We start from the raw sequence: 24,847 nt of genomic DNA on the forward strand, positions 1-24,847 counted from the left end.
TGGCCTCTCCCGTTGCGGAGCACAGGCTCCGGACGCGCAGGCTCAGCGGCCACCGCTCACGGGCCCAGCCGCTCTGCGGCATGTGGGATCCGGACCGGGGCACGAACCCGTGTCCCCTGCATCGGCAGGCGGACTCTCAACCACTGTGCCACCAGGGAAGCCCCAACCATTTCTTTTTAAGATGTCAGTATTTGCCTTGGAAATTACATCCTTTACAACAATTTATATTTATGATGAAAAAGTTTAGATGTCAAAAATAAAAAAAGTTCAATGATGCAAAAATTTTTAAATGATTTTAGGGGCTATGCAAACAAAAATGTTTGAAGACCACAACTTTGTACTCTAATTCAATCTTCACAATAACTTTGTCATCATACCTATTTTACAGTGGAGGACACTGAGGCACAGAGAGGTTAATGGCCTTGCCCAAGGTCACACAGCTAATATTATGGGCTGAGCTGTACCCCCTCCCAAATTTATATGTTGAAGCCCTAAAGGCCAATACCTCAAAATATGACTGCATTTGGAGATAGGGCCTTTAAAGGAGTGAGTAAGTTAAAATGAGGTCATTAGGATGGGCTGGTGTCCTTATAAGAAGAGATTAGGGATACAGACATGCACAGAGGGAAAACCATGTGAAGACACAGGGAGACAATGGCCACCTATAAGCTTTGCTATGGCAGCCCGAGCAAACTAACACACCTGTGAAGGGACAAAACTGGGCAGCCTGACTCCAGAGCCCTCTTGTAACTACTCCACACCATTCTCAGAGGAACTGGGCGGCTGGTATTAGGGCTCCTACAGATGAAAGAAGTAGTGTCCAGGATAAACAGCTGGTCTCCTATCCCAGGGCTGGAGCAGGGCAGAGCCGGGACTGGGCCCTAGAGAACCCCATGCTCTGACCTGTTTGGGAAAGTCCGGTCCAGGGGCAGTAAGGCGGGTAGCCTGCAGATCAGGAAGCCAGGGAGCAGGAGAGCAGCTGGGGGGCTCCTTAGTAATTGGCCATGGGGGCAGGGGGCTAACTCAGAAGGGCCAGGAGCCTGGCGAGGAGAGTCGGTGCCAGGCACAGGCCGTGCACCTCGGCCAGCACTTGCCAACTGAAGCTTATGAGGTCTCAGCCCAGTGAATGCAGGGCTGATGTCCCTTTAATGAAGAGGGACAGCCCAGGGGCCAAAAGTGATCCTGGGCACCAAGGGGAAGAATTATGGGCATCTGAGAAATAGACCTTGCCTGGAATCTCCCTTAAATATGCATAGCATAATCACTGCTGATTACATAACTGTGTCACCTGTCTTAGCTAGGGGTTCCCAGAAGCAAAGCCTGTAAGACAGGGATTCAAGTGCAGAGTCTATGTGGGAGGTGATCCTAAGAAACCCACTGGAGAGTGGGGAAGTGAGACCAGGAAGAGAAGAAAAGCAATGAAGGGTAATTCTGGAGCCAGTCTCCACCACAGGCCACAGCCTGGCACCCAGGGCACTTGACCCAAAGGCTCCCGGCTCCACACAAGGCAACCAACCTGCAGAGAAATGAAAACTCGGGACACGGTGTTTTTTAAGTGGTGACTTGTGATCTTCAGGACTTTGAGGACTCTAAAAGAAAGGGCTGTTTTTCTCACCTCTTCTGATAGGAAGACATTTGTGAGCACGAGGTCCTGAGCCACCATTCCTCTGCCTCGTAGCCTAGGGCCACGCTGCACCCAGAGGCCACCGCATGGCCAAACCTCCCAGATGACATGTCCAGGCCGGAGGCCATCACTGCCACCTGGGACTGTCCCTGTCACCGCTACCTACCCCACTATGGTTAATCTGGGGTGGAGGCAGCCATGCCCCCCATCCTATCACGCTCTGTAGCAGTGTTAGGGCCTCTGAGGTACGGCTGACCTTCCCCCTCATTGCCCCCCAACTTGCCTGCACCTTCTTCAGAACCCCAGGCCTTGCAGAGACTCTAAGATAGGTCCTGTGGACGTTCCTGCTCCGTTCACAGAGCATTCTGCACGCACGGTGAGCACAGTGGCATCCCCTGCACAGGGCCCGGTACATTTGCACAGTGCTCTCCCAGCATCCTCCCGCCCCAGCACAGGCAGGCGCCCTGCAGCCTGGAAAAGCACCATCTGCGTCTCTCTGGAGGGAGGGTCAGGACCGGGATGCCCTCTTCCTACCCCAGCCGTTTCCTCTGCGCAGCAGGGTGCTCCCTCCACTCCAAGCTCAAGGGCCAGCCCCTCCAGGAAGCAGCCCTGCCTTGACCACGTTTCCAGGCTGGCACGGTTACAAGGACAGGTAAAGCCGTCTCCCTCAGTCACCAGGTGGAAAGCGGAGGGGGAGAACCAAGTTTTCTACCTCCTGTTGTCTTGGTACAAAGAGCATTTTAGGGCCACAGCTCTTCAGTGAAAGCACCAGGGCATAAAGCTCTCTAGAGTCATGCTGTCCTGTATGGAAGCCGTGAGCTGGGGTGGCTATCAAGTACAGGAAATGTAACTGGTCCAGAATATGATGTGCTGGAACTGTGAAATCTTAGGGGCTCAGGATGTTTATTTGGGGCCTGAGAAGACCTGCTGGGTTTCAGCCTTCATATGAAAAAAGGAATGTAAAATATCTCTTTCAGAATCTTTATGATGATGCTTGTTGAAATGGTATTTCAGATATATTGGGTTTAATAAAATGGATTAAAATTAATGTCACCTGTTATCTTTTCACTTTTTAAATGTGACTACTAAAAAAAAAAAAATTGTCCAACTACATGCACAGCCCACCTTGCATTTCTACTCGGGACAGTGCACAGGGGGGTTGTATCTGCCCTAGTCGTCGGGAGGGCTGAGCCACCGTCACCATCACTACAATGGAGGGATGCCACCCGGAGAGGTGGACCACACACAGAAGAAGGTGGCCCCTGGAGCTGCCCAGGCCCAGGACTGGCAGGGTAACTTTTATCCCCATTTCACAGTGAGGACACCTGGGGCTCAGGACATTTATTTGGGGCCTGAGAAGACCTGCTTTACAAGTAAAGGAGCTTGAATCCAGGCCCTAGGTCCAGCGCTCTATTCATGAAGCTACTGGGAAGGCTTCCGAGAACCCACTCGGGGAGACGGGCTCCCTTCTGATGGGGCAGTGGGCCCAGGAGAGCTCACCGAGCCTTCCCACACGCTCTGATGACCAAGCCTGTGTCTCAGAAGTGTTTGGAGGGGAGAGCTAATGCTGGGGTGTCCCAGTGTCCAAGCGTCTCTGATGCCAGGCTGGTGAGCCCTTCATCCTCCCCAAGGTCCCAGGGATACCTTGTCCACAGCCACCCCATTCCGTACCTGGCAGCCTCCTTCCTCTGCTAAACGGGGCTGTGAGTGGGAGGCAGCGCCCCAGCTCTCTCTTTCTTGTACTTCTGGGAGAAAAGATCACAGGCCCTTCGATCCCATCACCACGGGTAAGCAAGCAGAGAGCCAGTATGTGGCAGGCAGATGTAGGTGCCTAGCAAGCCGTGGGGAGCCTGGCTTTGGAGCCAGGGTTTTAGCACATCGAGTGCAAGCTAAAAGCAGTCATGACAAACATGAGAGCCGAGACGAAGGGGCTAGACCCCTCTCCCTCTGGTTGCGTGTGCCTTTAAAGCCGTCCTTTTAAAAGCTCAAACATGGAAGGCTGAGGGATTGTTGGGGCCATACCAAAGCAGCAGGTATGGACTCATTCCGGAAGAAGCAAAGGCCTTTGAAACCAGTGTGCTTGAAAATCCACTAGAGTAACGCCACCAGGATTGGTGCATTCCAGGGTGACTCAGAGCTGCAGAGGCCCTGGGATGAAGTTCCGGGCACCCCGGCACTCACAAAGATTAGGGATGGAGACTCACAGCTCAGAGGAAAGTAGAAAGTAAGTCACACGTGGTGCAATTAACTCCAGCTCTATGAACAATGAGCACCCTAGGAGGACAGGGTGAGGGCAGGGCAGCAGGAAGGTGAGAGAGAAGGGGACTGGCCCTCAGGTCCCCTGGCTTCCAGGATGGGGTGTGTGTATCTCAGGGGCCCAGCGGGAGATCACATCAGGAGCAGACAGCTACTCTGACATCCTCTTTTCAGACAGATCTTGCCGAGCAGGCGGGAGAGCGGGCGCCAGGCTGTCCTCTGCTTCCCCCGTGTGTGTGAGGAGCCTGCAAACCTGCGTGCTCTGTGGCTCCCACGCAGGCAGGAGGATGCAGAAGGACCAACAAACACACACTTGCATAGGAAACCCAGAAACTGTCTATATAACAAGGGGGTCTGGGCCTGATTTGATTTTTGTGCATCCAGGGAGCACAGTTTATCTATGAGTTTCATTTCAAGATAGTAATGGGATCATTTCAAAATATTCATTGTAAAGAGAAGCGCTGAGTAGGCTAGAGTGAAAAAGAACTGGTTCTAAGGCCTTGCTACTCACAGTGAGGCCTCCCATCATCAGGGTGGAACTGCCTGCACTTCTCGTTAGAAATGCAGACTGTCAGGCCTGCCCTTACGCTCTGAGTCAGAATCTGCATTGGAGCGGGTTCTCAGGTGAGCAGTCCGTTCCTGAAGGTTTGGGCAGTGCTGTTCTAAGCCTCTCAGGTCCAGGTGAGGGCTAACGCCAGGCCTAACATGCACAGTCCTGCCAGGGATACAGGATGCCAGCCTGCGGGCAGACGGACGCCAAGCCCCCGAGGAGCTGCGGGAGCCGTGAACTGTCTGGGGAGGACCTAAGCAACAACCGCATTGAAGGCTGAAGGAAAATTCCTCAGCAACGTCAGGCCCCAGATGGCTGAGGTTTTCTTGAACAGAAACACGGAGGCTGAGGATCGGGCTGGGCTTGGGCTCTGCCACTCCCTTGTTTCAGGACTTGATCAAGCTCCCCAGCTGTGTCCTCTGTCAAATGGGAGCAATATGGGCTGTCATTCGGGCTGGTGGTGAGGACTCATGAGAATGTGGAGGGGCCAGCAAGGGGTCTGGCCCACAGCAGGTGCTCAGGCAAAGCTCTTGACAGCTCACAGGGCTTCAGACGCTGTGCACAGGCACACACGAGGCCATCTGGAGCCCGCTCCCGGGGGCACGAGGGCAGCTAAGATCTGGGTTCTCAGTGGCTCTGTGGGAATCCTGGAGCTTATGTCCCAGTCTGCCTTGTTGGCTTTGGAGGAGAAGGACTTCTCCTGAACTGCCTACGTTACTTTGTTTTCCTGCTCCTCCCCACGGCCTAAGAGGGCCTGCACTCCAGGCAGATTTCTCTATCATGCCCCTGAGCCCAGGCAGAGGTGCCTTTTGAGCAGAACAGGCTTGAAGCCTGCCAATGTGGCATGAAAACTCCAACAGCTGGGAACAAAGCAGCTGGGAAACAAAGCCATTTGCCCACCATTTGTTGAGCAGCTGTCATGAGCCGAATTCCAAGGAGAATGGGTCAGATGCATGGTCCCTGTCTTACACACCATCCTCCTGGAGGGAGGCAAATACATTTGCACGTGTGCAACATGTGCCACAAGCTCATCAAAGCCATCAAGTCTTTGGAACAGGAGAAAAGCTCGGCCACCGTGGATGAGGTATGCGCAGGCGTGGAGGGAGGCTCTCAGAGTGCAGCACAGACACACAGAGCACGGTGCGCAGGGCACGGGCTGCGGAAGAAGGACCCGGCTAGAGCTCTGGCTCTGCCTCCAGTGCTGCGTGGCTCTGCGCACCCGTCCAGCTCCCCATCCCTTCTCTCCACCCTGCTCGGGCCCTGGAGGCTGACCTCTGTGCACGTCCTCTGGCTTCCAGTCTGGCTGGTAGGACCAAAGGAACGCAGCCATGGGACACCTGAGGGCAGGGGGCAGGGAGGGGCTGAGGAAGGTAGGCTCCTGGCTCCCTCCCTGCTGCGGCCTGGTTTGGCATTGCCTGAGTCCCTCTTCTAAGGCTCTTATTGGTGACAATTCTCCCACAGCTGCAGCTCTCAAAAGTTCCAGAAACCTCTTCTCCCCTTGTCCCCTAAGCTCTAGGGTGGAAACAGCATCCCCCGGGTGCTGGTCCCTGAATGCCTTTCTCTCCCTCCCTCCCAGATTCCTTTAGCCCTGACTACACCTCTGGGGAGAGTCCCCTCTGGCAACTCTGCTCAGTTCCCCTGTTTAATTGTCCCCCTAAACCATGACCACCAAATCTAATACTTCCCAGCTTTATGACCTTGGGCTAATAGTAATAATTATTATATATAACTATAACCATAGTCATCATAAATGCAGGACACTTACAAGGAGCTGGAATGGGTAAAGGGTTTTATTTGTGGGGTTTTTTTTTTTCAACTTAATCCTCACAACAACCCTGTGAGACTGGTATACTGGTATTTTCCCCATTATTTAGAGGGAGAAGGTGAGGCACGGCAGGTAAGTCATCAGCTGGTAGGTGAAGAGTCGCCATTTGAACCAGAGTTATTCTAATTCCAGAGCCCAGCTCTTACCCAGATCATCTCTGGGAGCTGCAGGGTCCCCATCCGTTTCAGAAATTCTGAAGTCGGGGTGCACAGGGAGGGTATTTCAGAGGAAACAGGAGCTGGTGGAAACGCGACCTGGAGGTTTGGTGAGAGGCGGGGACTGGAGAGAGAAAGCAGGCAGCATTCACAGGGAGATAAGAGTCAGAGTCATGAGAACTGTAATCACTGAGGAAGGAAGAGTAAAGCAAGAAGGGGCTAAGGACAGAACCCAGGGGACAGGGGCACCGACAAGAAAGGAGACGGAAGGAAGGCAACACTCAGACTGGACAGGAAGAGAAGGGAAGGGGTGCCTTTCCAGTCCCATCTGCCTGCCAGGCACAGTGTCAGGTACTGCAATTAAATTATGAACACACAACGTTCAATCTAAGGAAGGTGGTGTCCATCCCATGTTATTTAATAGATGAAGAAACCAAACTTCAGAGTGGTTAAGGAACGTGTCAAAAGCTCAGTCTTAAGCGGCAGAGCCAGGATCAAACCCAGGGTCATCTGACTCCACAGCCTCTTCTGGGAGGAAGAGAGAGGTAAGGGCCCTCAGAAACCACCGAAGGAAGGGATTTGAGAAAAGGGGGTACTGAAATGATGTCAAGAGTGACCACAGTTGATTTTAGCAGAGTCTAAGGTAGACACATCTCCTCACTCACACTGCTTACCAGTCACAGGTAAATAATCCCTGACTCAGGGTGCATCTTTCAACGAAAGTGATACTTTGCCCAACATCTTCCGCCTGTCTGTGGTTTGGTTGTGCTCCCACTCCAGACATGACTTTTTTTTTTTCTTTTTTTTGCGGTACGCGGGCCTCTCACTGTTGCGGCCTCTCCCGTTGCGGAGCACAGGCTCCAGACGCGCAGGCTCAGCGGCCATGGCTCACGGGCCCAGCCGCTCCGCGGCATGTGGGATCCTACCGGACCGGGGCGCGAACCCGTGTCCCCTGCATCGGCAGGCAGACTCTCAACCACTGCGCCACCAGGGAAGCCCCCAGACATGACTTTTATCTGTTCTCTTACCTCTGGATTTCCTCTTGCTAAACACAGACTGCCAGATGATGGTCAGAGTGAAGAGCAGAACGCTGAGAATCCCCACACAGCACACGAGCACAGCATACACGTAGAGGTCTGAAAGGCAGGGACACGCAGGTGATTGTCGGGACAGGCCACACCACGGGAGATGCTCCAAATAAAAAAAACTTCACACATTATCAAAACTCAACTCAAAATGAACCACAAGCCTAAATGTACAAGAGAAACAAGAAAACTTCTGGAAAAAACATAGAAGAAAAATCTTTGAGATCTAGGACTAAGCAGAGAATTTTTAGCCTTGACACCAAAAGCACCATCCATATAGGGAAAATTAGAAAAATTAGATTTCCTCAAAATTTAAAACTTTGCTCTGTAAATACCTATATGAAGAATGAGATATCCCATATATTGGGATAATATCTATCAGAACAGCCAAAATAAAAACTAGGACAATACCAAATGCTGACAAAGATACAGATAAGACATTGCTGGTGAGAATGTAAGACGGTGCGGACACTCTGGAAAAGCAGCTTGGCAGCTTCTTAAAAGATACACCTACGACTATCGTGCAACTCACCAACTGCTCTCTGGGGCATTTGTCCAGAGAAATGAAAACTTAAGTTCACACGAAAACCTGTACGTGTATGTTTGCAGCCATTTTATTCATAATAACCCAAAACTGGAAACAGCCCAGATGTCCTTCAGTGTGTGAATGGGTAAACAAACTGTGGTCCATCCACACCATGAAACACTTCTCAGCAATAGAAGGGAATGAACTATTGCACAAAGCATTATATCAAGTGGAAAAAAAAATTCCCCCAAATTACACACTGTATGATTTTATTTATACAACGTTTTTGGAACGACAAGATGATAGAAATGGAGAACAGATTAGTGGTTGCCAGGGGTTAAGGAGGGAACAGATGGGAGACAAATGAGTCTTGCTATCAGGGACCCTTGTAGTGATGGGAATGTTCTGTATCTCGGCTATATCAACGTCAATATCCTGGTTGCAATGTTATACTACAGTTTTGTAAGATGATACCATTGGGAGAAATTGGATAAAAGGGTACCAACTGGTACAAGGGATCTCGCTGCATTACTTATTAGAAATATATGTTAATCTACAATTATCTCAAAGTAAGTTTGTTTTACGTTCCAATGATTCAATCATGTTCATGTGTATCTTAGTTTAGGCTGCTATAACAAAATACCATAGACTGGGTGACTTAGACGACAAACATTTATATCTCACAGTTCTAGAGACTAGGAAGTCCAAGATCAAGGCACTGGCAGGTGCAGTGTCTGGTAAGGACTCTATTCCTGGTTTGGAGACGTCTTCTCTTGGTATTCTCACGTGGAGGAGAACAGAGAGCAAGCAAGCAAGCTCTCGAGGATCCCTTCTTATAAGGACACTAATCCCATTCATGAGGGCTCCACGCTCATTACCTAATCACCTCCCAAAGGCCCCACCTCCTGATACCATCACATTAGGGGTTAGGATTTCAACATATGAATTTTAGGGGACACGAACATTCAGACCATAACAATATACATCCACTTCTTAAACTCCAGGGATCAACTTCGTCACCGATCTGACTGAAACGATGCCCAAACTGCTCGGAAAGCAAAAGCGAAGCTAGAGTCATGATTTTAATCTTCTATGAAGCAAGAGGCTACAGATACTTGAACTTAGAAAATGTGTGAACTTAGCAAAAATGTTTCTCCGCTGACAAACTTCTTTAGCCAACAGACATATTCAGTCTGCTCTTAGGTACAAGAAATATAATGATGAACATCCAAAGGTCTCCTCGTCAAGAAATCAGAGGGCTGCATGGTACCTGAACCATAGAAATACGTGTCCAGAACCAGAAACACGCAGAAGAGGGACCCATCCCGGTTGGGGCGGTTGGGAGGGGCTTCCCAGAGGACTGGACCTCTGTGGTGAGTTGTAGTTAAAATAACACAGACAATGCAAAAATACAGAGAGAGAATAAAGAGAGAGAGAGAGAAAAAGTCATCAGCCATCCATCGCTTTGAGTTAACTACTGCTGTACTTTATGATGTATACATATAATTTTTAAATTAAGATCCTACTGTTTTATATCTTTCTTTTTATTTAAATTTCATTTTCTCATTATGATCTCCTCAAAAAGTGGTTTTAATTTTGAAAACTATGATAAAAGTTTGTGGTATTTTTTTTTTTTTTGCGGTACGCGGGCCTCTCACTGTTGTGGCCCCTCCCGTTGCGGAGCACAGGCTCCAGACGCACAGGCTCAGCGGCATTGGCTAACGGACCCAGCCGCTCCGTGGCATGTGGGATCTTCCCGGACCGGGGCACGAACCCGTGTCCCCTGCATCGGCAGGCGGACTCTCAACCACTGCGCCACCAGGGAAGCCCTAAAGTTTGTGGTATTAATACATCATCATGAGAGACTTAATATCTTATCATTGGCTACTCAAAGTGTTCCGAACGTCCCTATAATAAATGATTCTATGATGAGTATTCACAACCTTAAACCTTAATGAGTCTCTCACACTGTGTTCTCAAGATTAAAGTTCCCAGAAGTGGAATTACTGAGTCAGCAAGAATGCACTCGGGACCTAGAGAAGCAGTTGATTAAGTACTTAAGCTGAAAAAGCAAGCAGTAAGCCTACTGGGGTGGCTGGCTTCCGCGGCGAGCCTGGAGAAGCAGGTAAGGCTATATGGTCAAGGAGAGGGAAGGAGGGGGAATGGGATGGAATCAGACATCTTGGGTTCCCCTGGGAGGCCCGGAGATGTCCCTGTCCCTGGAGTGCCTCCCTTGGTCTCAGGTTCAGCCAGCATATTCACTTAAGCTAGTTAAACTAAGTAGAAAACGCAATAGGACGAGGTTGCAGGTGAAGGGAGCACTTGCACTAATATTTAGGGAACAGGGCAGGTGGGTGGGAACGAGAAAGAGTGTCCTACAAAGAGAGCAGGAGCCAGGAGCCAGTCACAGGAGCCGAGGAGGACCCAGTGAGAGTTCTAGAAGCCAAGAGAGTAGAATGCTGTAAGAAAGATTCTCTAACAGCATCACGTACTACTAGAAAACCCCCACTGGGATTTCCCACTAGGAAGCTACTGGAAAAGTCCTGGAGGAAAGCCCTTTCAGTGTGACGGGAGGGACAAAGCCAGGTTACAGGGGTCGAGGAGCTCCATGGGGTATGAGGAGACTACACAGAAACAGAGAAAACTCTCTCCTGTAACTGAGATCAAAACTGCCTTTCTAAATAGATGCCTGTGTCTCGGATGTGTGGGTCTTGCAACTTAATACAGTAGAGAACTCTGCAAGTGGTCAGTTAGGAGACAGGCTTGGGCCTCCATTTAAACAACATGAAATTCCAGGGGACAGAGCAGAGGTCACAGACTGGGACTCAGGACAGGATACAGGACAGGACAGAACACGGAGAACATAAGGCCAGTCCTGGATTTACACACTGTTGAGAATAGTTACAAACTATTCTGGGAACAGGACTGCAGAGCCATTTCTGGCACCAGAGGCTGGGAAACAATGTGGTCACAGTGCCAGGCAGACAGAACGGGGGCTGGTGGGCGCAACATCTGCCTCAAAAGGATTCCAGAGATTCGGGTCCCGGGACCAAAAGGCAACAGCAATTTGGCTTCAGTCTTGGGATGGAGAGAAGAACTACCTTCCTAAAGTTTCTGCACTGCTGGAGCGAAGCGACCTAACCCACAAGCTCCCCTCTTCATCAGAACTCTTTCTTTGGTTTCGGGACTGCAGGAACCAAAGGGGGAACAAGGTCGCAGCGAGACTCTCCCACGAGTGTCCCCAGAAGCATGCTGCAGACATCTGTGGCCCACTCTCAGGCAGGAGGCAAGGGGCACCAGGAGGCCCACATGATGGTTTCAGATCACAGCCTCCTCAACGCGCACAGAGGGGGCTCGCCACAGGGAGCCACAGCTGCAGTCATAAAACATCTGGCCTGTCTGGAAGGTTCAGCTATGCTGCCAAGCACACAGGCCCTCCAGGCTGTGGACACCGGCCAGCAGGCACCAGCCGCCCGCACGTGGGTCCCCACAGGCCTAGGATGGATCATGCCTGCTCTATTGTATTCTTGAAGCCACAAGAACATTAAAAAGTGTCACCTTGTAGGAGGAGGAAAAACTCAAGAAGAACACCTGAGTTTCCCTGGATTGGGCAGCAGCCACTACCCCAAGGTGCTGACTTTTTCCTCTGTTCCAATCATTCCTTTGCTGCACAAAGGCAATCTCCCTGCTGTATCTACTCAGAATGCTAAAACCACCTCCCCTTTCTCTGAAAACAAAGGTTAAACCCTGAGCCATTTGAGCCGGGGTCACAAACTCCCAACACTCCAGGGATACATTTTGCCAGCAGGCTAGAGCCAAGCTCTGCCCCGGTGACACAGGCAGCCACAGTGCAGCTCCAGACATCGTTCTCAGGCTGGAATACTGGCCCAACGTTGCCCTATCTTCTGTCTTTTCCTTTACCTTTTATGTAAACACCTCTCTAATTATAAATGTGGGCCAGAGGTTTTCAAACTCAGACCCAGCCAAACAATGCTTGTCTGGAGGCTGAATCCAAACCTTCAGGTTCAAATTGAACAAAACATCTGCACTTAACCAAATCTGGGCTTAGCTTTTAAAATACCACAGAACACTGAACACTCAAAATAATTCTAAAAATCTTGTTATATTCTCCAAATTCACTTGCAGTTTCGTCTTCTGCCATTGGACTTCCAAAGACATTGCTTCGTTGGACTCAATTGCAAGCCGCCATGCAGAAAGTTATCTCCCTGCTGCCCCCGGCCCGGGGCCTCCCTGAAGCAGATGGTGGGGCCGGCAGGCTGGAGTGATGTGCACGTGGCAGGGAGGCCAAGACAAGGTGCACAACGTCTGCATGCCAGCTCCCACCCTCCCAGAAAGCCAGGCCACGCCAGGCAGAACGGTCCCCGCTCTGCACACCTCTTGCCCGGCAACCCTGAGGCCGGCTGGAGTATTCAGAGCTGCTTTGAAACCCAGTGACCTCAGCATTCCTCAGCACAGGGAAGGAATCCAACTCCCCCCGGACCACTAAATCCAGAAGGTCAGTGTCCATCCTCTACATTTCCAGGGCAACGACAAATACCTAGATCACAGTTATGTTGAGAAAACCTCGTACTTCTACTAATTTTTTTATCCAGCTGGTGATAACATCTTGCTCAGGGAGAAATACCTGAGCAATAGCCTTGAAGGATTTTAACTCACTCCAGCGTCTCACCAAGAGGACTGACAATGCTTTTTTGTGTGTGCTGCAGGCAAACAGCCAGGCCGAGCTAAGCCCCAGGAGGATGGATATCCGTCCTCAAGCCCTGCCGCAGCTCTCCCATCCAGGAACAAAAGGGCAAAGGCCTGGGATCAGGCGCTGGGGAATTTCAACTGTACCCCTGACCTCGCCAACGCTGTGGCTGGGTTAAAAAAGCAAAACCCATAGATGCTGCTGCCGCTGCTGCTGCTGAAATCACAGGGAAAGAGCACTTTGGACACAGCTGCTCTGAGGCAGGATACACAGTGAGAATTCCAATTCAGCCTTCCTAAAGGGACCCAATTCTCTGTGTTGAGAAGACAGTGCATGTTGGCCTACAGATTTTTTGTGGAGTTAGATCGAGAATAACCCTGATATTCTGTAGCTACACATGAATTTAAAAATATCATTAATTATATACAAAGCGTTTTAGAGATGCTCATTGTGCCACAAGGCGTGTGTGGACTTTGAAATGCTACAATCCTGCCAAATATATAAAGTCTTGGGTTTTGTACCATAGCATTTTCAAACAGTTCTTGGATCACTTGCACCAGAAACACCTCAAGCCCTGATGAAGTGCAAATTCTTTTATCTCTTCCTAAATATAATAATCAGATTCTTGGTAGGGGGTGGGGCAGGGTGGGGGGGGGCAGCCCAGAGTCTGGGTTACTAACAACCCCCACATGATATCCTTATGCATCTGATGATAAACAGGGCTCCTGCTGTCACATCTGCCAGTGGCCTACCTTAGGGAGCCCCCAGGACATCTCCAGACTCCCACGTCTTCCCAGTGCCTGGGTCATAGGACAGCCTCAGAAATATGGATACATCAATTGCTTTTTCTACTGCTTCACTTTATGAGAAGGAAAGTCACACATCTCTTTGTTAACAAAGGCATTCACTGAATGAGAGACTAAGGGAGGGAATTGGGGATTATTTTACTTGGAGGTCATCAAGTAAAGAAAAAGCCATCTACAAAATGTGCAGAAGAAAAGGCAGGGAATACAAAGAATCACTGTTAAAGTGCAACCCGAGAAATGCAATATTTATGACTTCAAAACGAAACAATCCTAATGGCCTACCTGAGCGACATCTTATGGTTTGCAAACCATGTTCATAATTATGGTTACATTTTTCTAAGAGAGAAAGTTCCTCAATCCACTGCTTTTAACTAGCTACTGGAAGACATAGGTTTGAATCCAAGTGCTCTCCCCCAAGGGCAAGTTCCTACACCTGTTGAATTAACAAAAGGTGATGGTGAAGGCCCAAGGCACACGTCTCCTTAGATCCTTTTGGCTAGGTCCATACATCATCAAAAAATGCAATGCCTTCACAAGATGTAATCCTTCACAGTTTCTTGATCACATCTTAACATTAATCTGTTGTGTTTTGTTTTTTTTTTTTACTGATCAAAGGTTCTCCCTGAGAACTCACAAAATACATTCTTTCATTGCTTATGGTCATAATCCTCAACCACTTTACAATAACAATTTCTGTGAGTTTTCCATACACTAAGGCCATATACTTTCTCAGCCTCGACACTCTTGACTTTTGGGGCCAGATAATTAATTCTTTGTTGTCAGGGCTGACCTGTGCATTGGAGGATGTGTAGCAGCTTCCTTGGCCTCTACCCAATAGATGCCAGTAGCACCAAAATGCTAGTCGTGGCAACCAAAAATGTATCCAGTCATTGGCAAATGTTCCCTAGAGGGATAAACTCACCTCCTGTTGAGAATCGCTGCTCTAAGGCTCCACTCTGAGTGTACTTCAGAATCACTCATGAGTCTTGTTAAAACCCAGATTGCTGAGTACCACCCCCTGAGATTCTGATTCCGTAAGCAAGGGTAGCACTCAACGAAGTGCATTTGTAACAGCCTTCCAAGTGCTGCTGATGCTGATGTGATGCTGATGCTGGTGGTCTGGAACCAGTTTTGGAAAACACCTCCCTAAGGTCGTGGCTGCATGCTGGCAACCCATGAAGAGCTTTTAACAAGTTACAACTTAATCAGAATCTCTAGAGATGTGGTGCAGGCGTTAGCATTTTTAAAGCTCCCCAGTGATGCTAACGTGGGTTGAAAATCAATCGCTTAAGGTTTACAGATGTTTCCAGAATCCCAAACTCCTTAAGAAACCTGAGATAAAATCAGTCACAGTGGATGTAATTTGCATTTTTATATGACTTGAAGATCCCTCCCTCGTATCACCTCGGAGCAGAAATTCTGGCACAAAACAAACAACCCCAAAGTATGCAGACTGGAGCTTTCATGTCTGCTTTTTCAAAATCTGTGGGCTGATACCACCGGGGATTTCCAACCTACTCTTGAGTAAGTTTAGGGCAAGAAAACCATTTGATATTAGGGGAAAACTAAGAAGTCTATTCCTTTCCTATTATCTAAAAGTGAGGCTGCATCTTATAATAAAGAAATAAGCAATTACCTTCAAAAAATGCCCAGGTCTCTTTCTTTTTCTCGAACGATGAATCTTCAGACGCTTTCAGGGAAATTACTGTAAGACGAAAAAGAAATGGCATAGCATGAAGTGGAGTAGCTTATGGACCTAGCCCACCTCAGTCCAAAATAATATCATATGGTATATATGGCACTTACATTTATAAAGTAATTTTCATATTTGCAAAAACCACATTTAATTGTCACAACCCACAAGCCAGGGGAAGGTGCAATGACTTACATATAACAAGTAAGAGACCAGAGAGGGGAATTAAGTTGCTGGTACTCAGTCCAGCAGAAGCCTCACTCACCCCATATATTTGCAAAATAAAGAGTTCCCCAGCGGGAATTCCAAGAACCAAAACATTTTTTATTTTACCATTTTAGTGGACATCTTTCCAAAATGTAGTGTACTTGCCTGGGTATCCCTAGATAGAGAAGCCTGAGGTCATCTGATGACTCAGGGTCAGTGCTCTGAGCACATTCTCCATGTAAGACAGTCACAGAGCTGCAAGCATCTGATTTTGAGATTATTTTGTCTGCTTTCAGTCAGTGGTTGAGCACTGAATTCACTGTGCCTGCTTTCAATTGTCAGGGAAACAGAATTGAGTTACACTATGTCAAACCTTGAACATCATACTAGAGTCTGGAAACATGGGAAGGTTCCACATACAGGGCTAACGTAATCATAGGCAAAAATCAAAGAAATTAACCTGACAGAAAAATGTAAAATGTCAGGGAGTGAGAGTATTGCCCAATAGAACTTTCTGAGATGATGGAAATGTTCTGTGTCTGCAAGGCACACACAGCTGCCACTGGCCACATGTTTTTATTGAGCATGTGAAACGTGGCTTATCCGCATGGGACTAAGAAACTGAATTTGTAACTGTATTTCATTTTAATTAATTTAAATTTAAATAGCTACATTTGATCAGTGGCTACCACACTGAAGAGCTCTAGAGAAGAGCATCTCTAAGACCCAAATAACAAGACAAAGGTGGCTAGAATAAAAATTGAATCAATATGAGAGGTAAGGAATATGGCAAAGATGGTCGGGAACTTTATTTACTGCCCCTCCCACATACTTTTATATTATTATTGTCATGGATTCCAATTCTGAATTTTCCATCTTTATTTTTCTCCAGGCCTTGCACTGGGTATTTCCATTGATCTACCACACAGATCACTAATCTTCTCTTCACCTGTGTCTAACCTGCTGTTAAAGCCATCTCTTAAATTTAAGATTTCATTTATGGATTTTTTTCAGTTATAGATCATCCACTTAATTCTTTTTATATATCCTAGCTCTCCGATGAATTTATCCAGCATGTTATCTAATTTTTCAACCATATTTATCACATTATTTTAATGTACATGAATGATATCTTTCACATCTGCATTGCCCATAGGCTTATTTTTATTACTCATTTTTGATTTTGATCTTGTCCCTTGATGTGCTTGATAATTTTTTAATTGAATGCCAGACGTCATATATGGAAAAGCATGTAGATTCGAGATAAAGTTTTATTTTCCTTGTAGGAAATTAGAGTAGGGGGATGATCACCTAATCCAATGAGGATATGAACTGTTTAGAAGCTGGGTTTCAGTTTTTATAGGATATGGTTTCTCTCTGGTTTGCCCTAACTTCAGGGACCCCCAGTAGAAAGCCCCAAGTATTTATTATAGCGCTTCCAATTTTCATCTCACTGATAGAACTCTGCTCTATCAGAGGCTCTGCTTGCCTCCTAAACAACCTGATTGTCACTTTCTGCATAACTTTTCTCAACAAGCACTGCGAAAAAACAGCTGAATTTCTTAAAGAGTTAAGCGACTCTGACAACTGGTCTCATTCACTGCTCTTCTCTGCACTCTATCTATATAGTCCTTCAGAGAACAATTAAGATAGCTGAAATACATATGCACGTAGACAATTGTGTGATACAAATATACTTACGAAATATAAATATATAATTAGAAAAGCTGAAATACAGATTTTTTTTTTCAGCATTTCTAATTGTTCTCAGAAGGAGGGCTCTGTTCTGTGGGAAAGAACCCCTCTCCCAGTAGAACCTAAATTCCTCAAAACCAGAAGCTGGTCTTCTACCTCAGTATCACCATCTTGGGACACACTGCCTGGCAGCTGGTAGGTGCCCAGTAAATAAATGAATGATCTATTTCTTCCTGACGGCCCCTCAAAGGAAGACATCTGGACATCCAGGAATGAACTCTTAGTGGACATCTGGTCTTGCGTGTGATATTAGACATGTCAGACAATTCATCCATCACCTTTCCTGCTTAATTTGCCCCACCCACAGCTCCTGTAATCTGCTCACTGCCAGAGCAACCGATCAGATTCCCCCATCAAGAATTTAAACTAAGAAACAGAGTACTTATGGTGGTTGTAGGCCCTGGGGTTGAAAAAGCCTGTGGACCCTGGGGTGGGCAGCCGTGTTTGGAAAACAGGAAAGCAAACGGAGCTGAGGGCAGAACCTGCAGGAGAAAGGTGGAGGTGGGAGGATTTGACCTTGATGGCACTCTGGGTACCAAGAGGGCTGACGTGTTATTTGCTGACCTTGCATTGCATGAGCTCCATATCCTTCAACCATCCCCACCTCTCTTCTGAATTAGCTTGAATGGGTTTTCATCTTCAACCAATTAAGCCTAGGCTGCGATAACCACAGAGTCCTAATGAAGACAATATCGAAATGAGAAAGAAGTGGACCTCTGAGGACCGTAGTTTTCAGGAGATCCGGGATGCCCAGCATGGTCCACAGCCTTACGACTCCAAGTGTGGTCCATGGGCCAGCAGCATCAGTGTCACCTGGGAGCTTGTCAGAAGTGCAGGATTGTAGGGGACCCAACCCAGATCTACTGGATCAGAATCTGCTTTTAAACCCAGGTTCCCTGGATGAATTATATGCACTTTGAAGTGTGAGATGCACTGATGTACACGGGTTGAGTTGCCGTTTGCTGGTTATGTAACCTTGGGCAAGTCACTTAACTTCCCACTGCCTGAGTTTCCCCATTTGTTATGCAGAGATGATAATAAGTTCAGGGTGCGTGTGAGAACCAGATGGGTTAATATATGTGAAATACTCAGAACAGTGCCTGAGACCTAGTGAGCCATTTTTATCCACAAGGACCTTAGCTCCATAAGACAGGGATTTGGTCTATTTTATTCACTGCTCTAATTCCCACACCTGAATTCTAGCATGGTCCTCTGCTATCAGTCCTTTGCCTGAGAATGTGAATCTCCAGTTGTCCAAATGGTCCATAAGAAAGAGTTCCCTGACCCTGTGGCTAAACGTCTGCAACTCAGTCAGGCTGCTACCATTCCAGCAAAGGCCACTGCCTTTGGACCACTTTTGACTCATCTTACATTTTTTAATTTCAGAAGCTGTGGGCCCTTGATTCAGTCCAATTACAATTCCCTTTGCCTTACGCGGGATAGAAGGTAACAAGGTCTCCCCAGTGGAGTTATGGAGATGGGTGTTGAAAGAGCCAACAAGCTGGGATTCAAAGCTAAGGGGGCTCTAAGCAAGGAATTCACGGAGGTTCCTCATTTCTCTCCGGTGCAGCTGTTGTATGGGAAAGTGCAGCAACTCTGTTTGGCATACGATGATCCGTAACACCAGCCATAATCTTATCTGTTCCTACAAGAAAAATGTTTACATGAACTCTGCCAGAGCTTTTGAAATTTTCCCAAGGTTCCACGTAGCCATCTTGTTTCAGTTGCTAATCCCGTGCTGTCTCAAAATGAATGCGATACATTGTCAAGCCACACGTCTGCGTGCACAGACCATGGCCAATGCCCTGCTCAAGGTGGCCTCTGTCTTGCTGCATGCTCTGAGCCCAGCCTCTCAGCCAAGAGCTAACGTGGGGGTGGGCAGTGGGCACCCCCTTGGGAAGGTCCATTACTCCAGCTGCTGGGAGTGATGCCAGCCCTGCTTCCCGGGGAGCCTTGCCTCTTCCATCCTTCCTGCATCCAGAGGTCCCGCGAGGGAGGGCGGTACCGGGACCACCTCCTCCCACAGGGTGTGGGGCCTGGGAGGAGGGTAGTGCAACTGATCAGAGAAGCAGAAGGAAGCCCAGTTTGGCCTCAGCACCAAACCACTCTTCTCAATACAGCTTTATCAGGAAGTGGGCATTTTGATTTCTGACTCCTGTGCACATTCATCAATCGGTCTGGGCCACAGTATAAAAGGAGAGTAAAGGGCTTCCCTGGTGGCGCAGTGGTTGGGAGTCCGCCTGCCGGTGCAGGGGACATGAGCATATGATGATCCGTAACACCAGCCATAATCTTATCTGTTCCTACAAGAAAAATGTTTACATGAACTCTGCCAGAGTTTTTGAAATTTTCCCAAGGTTCCACGTAGCCATCTTGTTTCAGTTGCTAATCCCGTGCTGTCTCAAAATGAATGCGATACATTGTCAAGCCACACGTCTGCGTGCACAGACCATGGCCAATGCCCTGCTCAAGGTGGCCTCTGTCTTGCTGCATGCTCTGAGCCCAGCCTCTCAGCCAAGAGCTAACGTGGGGGTGGGCAGTGGGCACCCCCTTGGGAAGGTCCATTACTCCAGCTGCTGGGAGTGATGCCAGCCCTGCTTCCCGGGGAGCCTTGCCTCTTCCATCCTTCCTGCATCCAGAGGTCCCGCGAGGGAGGGCGGTACCGGGACCACCTCCTCCCACAGGGTGTGGGGCCTGGGAGGAGGGTAGTGCAACTGATCAGAGAAGCAGAAGGAAGCCCAGTTTGGCCTCAGCACCAAACCACTCTTCTCAATACAGCTTTATCAGGAAGTGGGCATTTTGATTTCTGACTCCTGTGCACATTCATCAATCGGTCTGGGCCACAGTATAAAAGGAGAGTAAAGAGCGCTCAAAAGCTAAGTCATCAACTGACCTACTGACGGCTTTGTAATTTCCTGGGGACCCCGGCGCCCAGTGCGCAGAGCATGGCTGACCTTCTTGTGAGGTGGTAGCCCGGATAACAGAGCAGCAGGCCGTCCTGGGTCCCTCCCCAAGAGAGCAGAATCCGATGAAATCTAAGAAGGGGTGGGGTGTGAGAGCCACCACGTCTCGGGCGTCTGGGAAGAACCGGTTGAAAGTGCTGCAGGATCAAACAGTCTGGAAGAACACAGCCCAGAGGCACCGAGACAAAACGATCCTATCAGCCTCATGTCTGGAGGAAGCAGGTTGGAAAGAAAGAATCTTAGTCAAGTCCCCTTTGCTGGGACCTGAGGGGAAACCATCACTCAGAGAGGTGTGAAAACTGAGACCCTTGATTTCTGACTTGGACAGACCGTCCCACTGACTCCCCTGGGGAGGGCATGTTTCACAGGCTGTGGCAGACCATGTCCCCTGAGTTCACGCCAAAGACCCTATGACAATGCCCTCCGGCTGAGGGACCTCCTGTTTCCTTCCTGGTCTCCTGTTCACTGATGATACAGAGCATTTACCTGAGCTTGTGCTGAAGGACTGACCCCCGTCATCCAGTGAACAGATGGCTCATGACTTTTAGAGGCCCTGGGAAGGCTTCCCTTCTCCCAGTGTTCTTTCCTGTCTGCTCACCTAGGCCTCCAGTTCCTTTAACAAAGAATCCTATAATTAGAGGGGCTTAAATTGCAACCATGGGTTACACCCAAAGTAGGGTGCACCTTTCTGACACAGAACACCTTCCGGAAGGCAGAGGGTGTTGGAGAGGAGTGCAGGGAGGGCCCTGGAACAGACAGAGGAGTGAGGAAGCCGCACGGGGCAGCGGCACGGATGCGGGAAAGACTGGCCCTGAGTTTGAGAGACACACCTTCACCTTCCTATTTCTACTACCCGTCAGGCTAGGCTGAAGCATTCTCCAGGATTCTATAACTCCTGATGGTAGAGGGTGTTGCCTTCACCGAGCACCTGAAGACCAAGATTTCTAAAACTTTACTGTGGGGGAGAATTACTTAGGCCTCTTGTTAAAATGGGGATTCCCAGGCATGACCCCTGAGCTTCTGGTTCAAGGAATTTGGGTAGGGCCTGGGAACCTGCATGATTAGGGAGCACACAGTCATGGAAATTCTGAGGCTTGAGGTCCCAGGACCCCACGTGGAGAAGCCCTGGCTCACATATCCCTACTACAGACAGCAGTGGGCACCAAGTCCCAAGAGACATGGGAGAGGGGATTCAGGTCCTGAAGAGCCAGATCCTGGGCCTCAATCTCCCATCCAGGCTAGGTTGGGGTCCAGCACTCAGAACTCAACCAATGCTCTTCAATTTAATCCAGGGAAAAGGAGAGTAACAGCAAAACCTAAGGAATAAGCCTATAACATAAGTGTTGTTTACAAAGGACTCCCAAAGGGCCCCTTAATAACATGTCTCAGAGCAGAGGAATACAAGGTGAAGAACACAGCTTTCAAGAAAGTTGTTTTCAAAAAAGCAGACTGTCTATAAGGGCTGATGCGTCTCCCCAAGTGGCCGACTCAAACTTGGAAACTAGACAGAATTTGAGTCAGAGAGACCTTCCTCCAATGATTCTCTAATATTCCACACCCTCTGTCCCTGCTGAACACATCGCCTTAGAACGCATCACTATGCTTTACTCATTTCTCCGGTTCATTGTCTGCCTCCCCCAGCAGAAGGGAAGTTCCATGCGGGTTGGAATTGCATCTGTTTTCACTTCCCAGAATCCTTCTTGGCCCATAACAGGTCCTAGTTAAGTTGAGCGCACAAATGAATGGAATGAATACGATGCTGTATTGGTGGATCAAGGTCTCCCAAAGAAAGCTTGGTGCTGGGACAAACTTATATTGTGGAAGGCTGGGAAGAAAGCCCAGGGCAGGGGACCCTGGCCTACCCAGCACCTTCCTTCCCATGGAAGACCTGTCTCAGAAGCAGGGGGAACACACTAGCTCACCAGGCCTTCAGGGCCGACTTCTCTGCAGTGCTCTAACTTTGGAGCTGCATGCTTTGGGTCTGTCGTGATTTACTTTACAGCCTCTGAGTTCTTAGTTTCTAAGAGAATGGAAGCCGGAAGCCCAGAAACCTTAAGCATAAGATGATTAAGCTCTTTTGAGTTGAAAGGAGAGGGGCAGAAGTCTAAGGCCCTGGACCTTGCATGTAGACCTTGCTAATGTGCACCCAGGGGGTGTAGAAAGCTGGAAAGCGGACACACCCTACCTCAGTTTCCTCAGGCAGCATTCTGCACACATCAATGGGAAAGGAAAATCTCCAAGGACCAGAAGAGGCTGGGGATATGAAATATGCACAAGAAGAGACGCTTAAATAAAATAAAGAGGAGTCAACACTTTTGCTCCAAATTCAAAAATTAATATAGTCAGTTCACTGGCCCTTCTTATTCAATCATCAGATGGTTTCCCAAGGAAGAAACTAAATGTAGCTGTGTCCCCACTATTTATAACTGGGTCAGTGTTCTCAAGAAAGGCAACTCCAGCCCAGAGAGACACAGAGAACTTCTCTGTTTCTGCTTTCAGAAGTTTGCTTATTGCTTCCTTTTCCCCTTGCCCTTCCAAGACTCAGGCCAAAGGCAGTCTCTCTTGGGGCCTGGACAAAGCCATATATATGTGACTAGGACCTCTGAGTGACTTGCACTGATGGAGCAGCTGATGAGAAACGGAAAAGCTCCAGCTTTGTCTATTTTAAGCCACTCTTTCCTTTGCTTTCACTCTAAGACAAATTCTAGAAAACAAAGCAAAAAAGCAAACGAAAAACCATGTTAAACAGACTTCCCATTGTGACAAGGCAGTTAGATAAGAACTTCACATTCTGAGACGGAATCAGCTGCAGAATACAAAGGCCATGTGTGTGTCCCCACGTAGCGGTTAGGAAATACTAAACCTTAGGGCTTGGTAACGGGCCCTCTCCAGACACAACCCCAGGGTAGATCTATATATACTATTATATTCCACTCCTTGTTGCCATTCATTAAAATGGCATTATACCAAAGAGTCTGGATCACTCATCAGTCCTTCATCTAAAAATTTCGTGACAGAGCCCTTCTGGGTACCATGCACTGTGTCAGGCATGTGGCTGCATTTAAGAAGAATCTGGCAGGGTCCCTGGAGCCCAGGTCCCCGGGCAGGGCCACCACGCCAACCTCTCCTCTTATCACTGCCCACCTTAGCCCTTACCAATCACAAACATGCATCCAACTCTGCTAAGTTATTTGCAAATCCCTCTTCTCCTTCATCCATACCTTTGCTCCAGCTGTTTCATCTCCTGACATGGCACGGCCCATAGTCGTCACATCCCTCCTCACCCTGTGGTCCCAGCGGAATGCCACATCCTCCAGGTGGCCTTCTCCTATTCCCCAAAGAATGTAACCTTGTCTTTCGCCGACTCCCCCGTACCCGCTTCACCCTCTCGTATGGCCTTTTCATACTCCCTTTCTATTAGCTTTGTCGATAATGTCTACCAAACCTATACCCATATTGACATATGTCTCCTCCTCCAGATTGTGAGGCTGGGGACCCCAGAGGGAGGGGGTCAAACCTCCCCACGCATAACTCTCTTTGGGCAAAGCACAGGGACCACAGGCTCATAAACTGGGGGCTTCATTCATGGGGCTGAGCTTAAATTCCAATCTCTTAAACTCTTCCAAGAACATGGCAGCCGCAAGGAGCGTAGATACAATGAAGAAGTGTTTGAAGTGGTGTTTAAATTACACTCCAGTTGTCAATTTGTTCCTTTTGAGTATAGGACCTGTTGACACTTTAAACATCATGACGTGAGCTTGCTTAATTGAGCACTAAATGTTTCGTTAATCTCATTCCTAATTATCTGTTCCACGTTTCTGGAGAAAAAGGAATTCTTTAATTTCTGCCACTGAAACTTGAAATATCGGTTCCCTGTGGTGGTACTTTCAGATCCAATTATTAAATTCCCTCTAATATTTGGGGTTAAACAGATAAGAAATTATATTATGATTTCATCTTTGCCCCCAAATACTTTTTAGGGTAAACAGAGTTTTCTATTTGCTTTGTCCACTCCTAACATTTAAAGCTCATTTATATAATCTGAAGTCAAAGAACAATTTGGCTTGTTAAAATATGTTGTTTGGGGTTAGACTGAAATACTGTTTAAATTTTAGCAGACAGCCCTTGCAAATTGCTTCTCTTATTAGCATTTTCACCGTTGATGAAAACATCTCCATCTGAAAAGATGGAGATTCGGTTCTGCTCAGAACATCAGACTGCTTCTGAGTCATTGGGTGGCAGAACTGTGCTGAAAAGCCGTTGAGGATAATTTTGTACGAGGCCTGGGGAATGGGGAATCCAAGCGGTTGTACCCCTAAGACAAGAAGCTTAAAATGAATGACAATGTCACTCTTGAGAACCCCGGGGGGCTCACACTCCCTGGTGCCAAGGGCGCATGTGGTGCCCTCAAGCAAAGCACCAAACTGGCCATGTCAGAGCTCAACAACTGTTAGGGACATGTGGCACCCAGGACCGTGCCGCAGCCTGCCCTTGACCGGGAGCCCCAGGGACTCTCAGGCTTCATCCCGGAAATCCTCCTGAAGAAAATCCAGGCTTAGGAACTGGTCCAACCTCCCATTCCCACACCCACGCCAGGGCCGTCCTTGCGCTTAGAACTCTCCAGGGTCTGCGTGTCCTGGGAGGGACCAGGCCACATCAGTGCCTGAGGAGGACAGGTATGGGGGGGGGGGGGG

At 48.3% G+C, this 24,847-nt stretch overlaps 1 protein-coding gene across 1 annotated transcript in view; it reads right to left on the reverse strand.

Moving 5' to 3' along the window:
• The window catches only part of VSTM4 (V-set and transmembrane domain containing 4), a 79,758-nt gene that overhangs the window by 49,047 nt on the left and 5,864 nt on the right, over positions 1 to 24,847 (reverse strand). The window contains exons 2-3 of the mRNA XM_024739082.1: positions 15,172 to 15,240; positions 7,439 to 7,546 (exon numbers count right to left, since the gene is read on the reverse strand). Coding sequence (XP_024594850.1) covers positions 7,439 to 7,546; positions 15,172 to 15,240 — 177 coding nt within the window. The remainder of the gene's footprint in view (positions 1 to 7,438; positions 7,547 to 15,171; positions 15,241 to 24,847) is intronic.

This window comes from Neophocaena asiaeorientalis, unplaced genomic scaffold (assembly GCF_003031525.2).
Source record: "Neophocaena asiaeorientalis asiaeorientalis breed wild unplaced genomic scaffold, Neophocaena_asiaeorientalis_V1.1 scaffold202, whole genome shotgun sequence".
Classification (NCBI taxonomy): domain Eukaryota; kingdom Metazoa; phylum Chordata; class Mammalia; order Artiodactyla; family Phocoenidae; genus Neophocaena; species Neophocaena asiaeorientalis.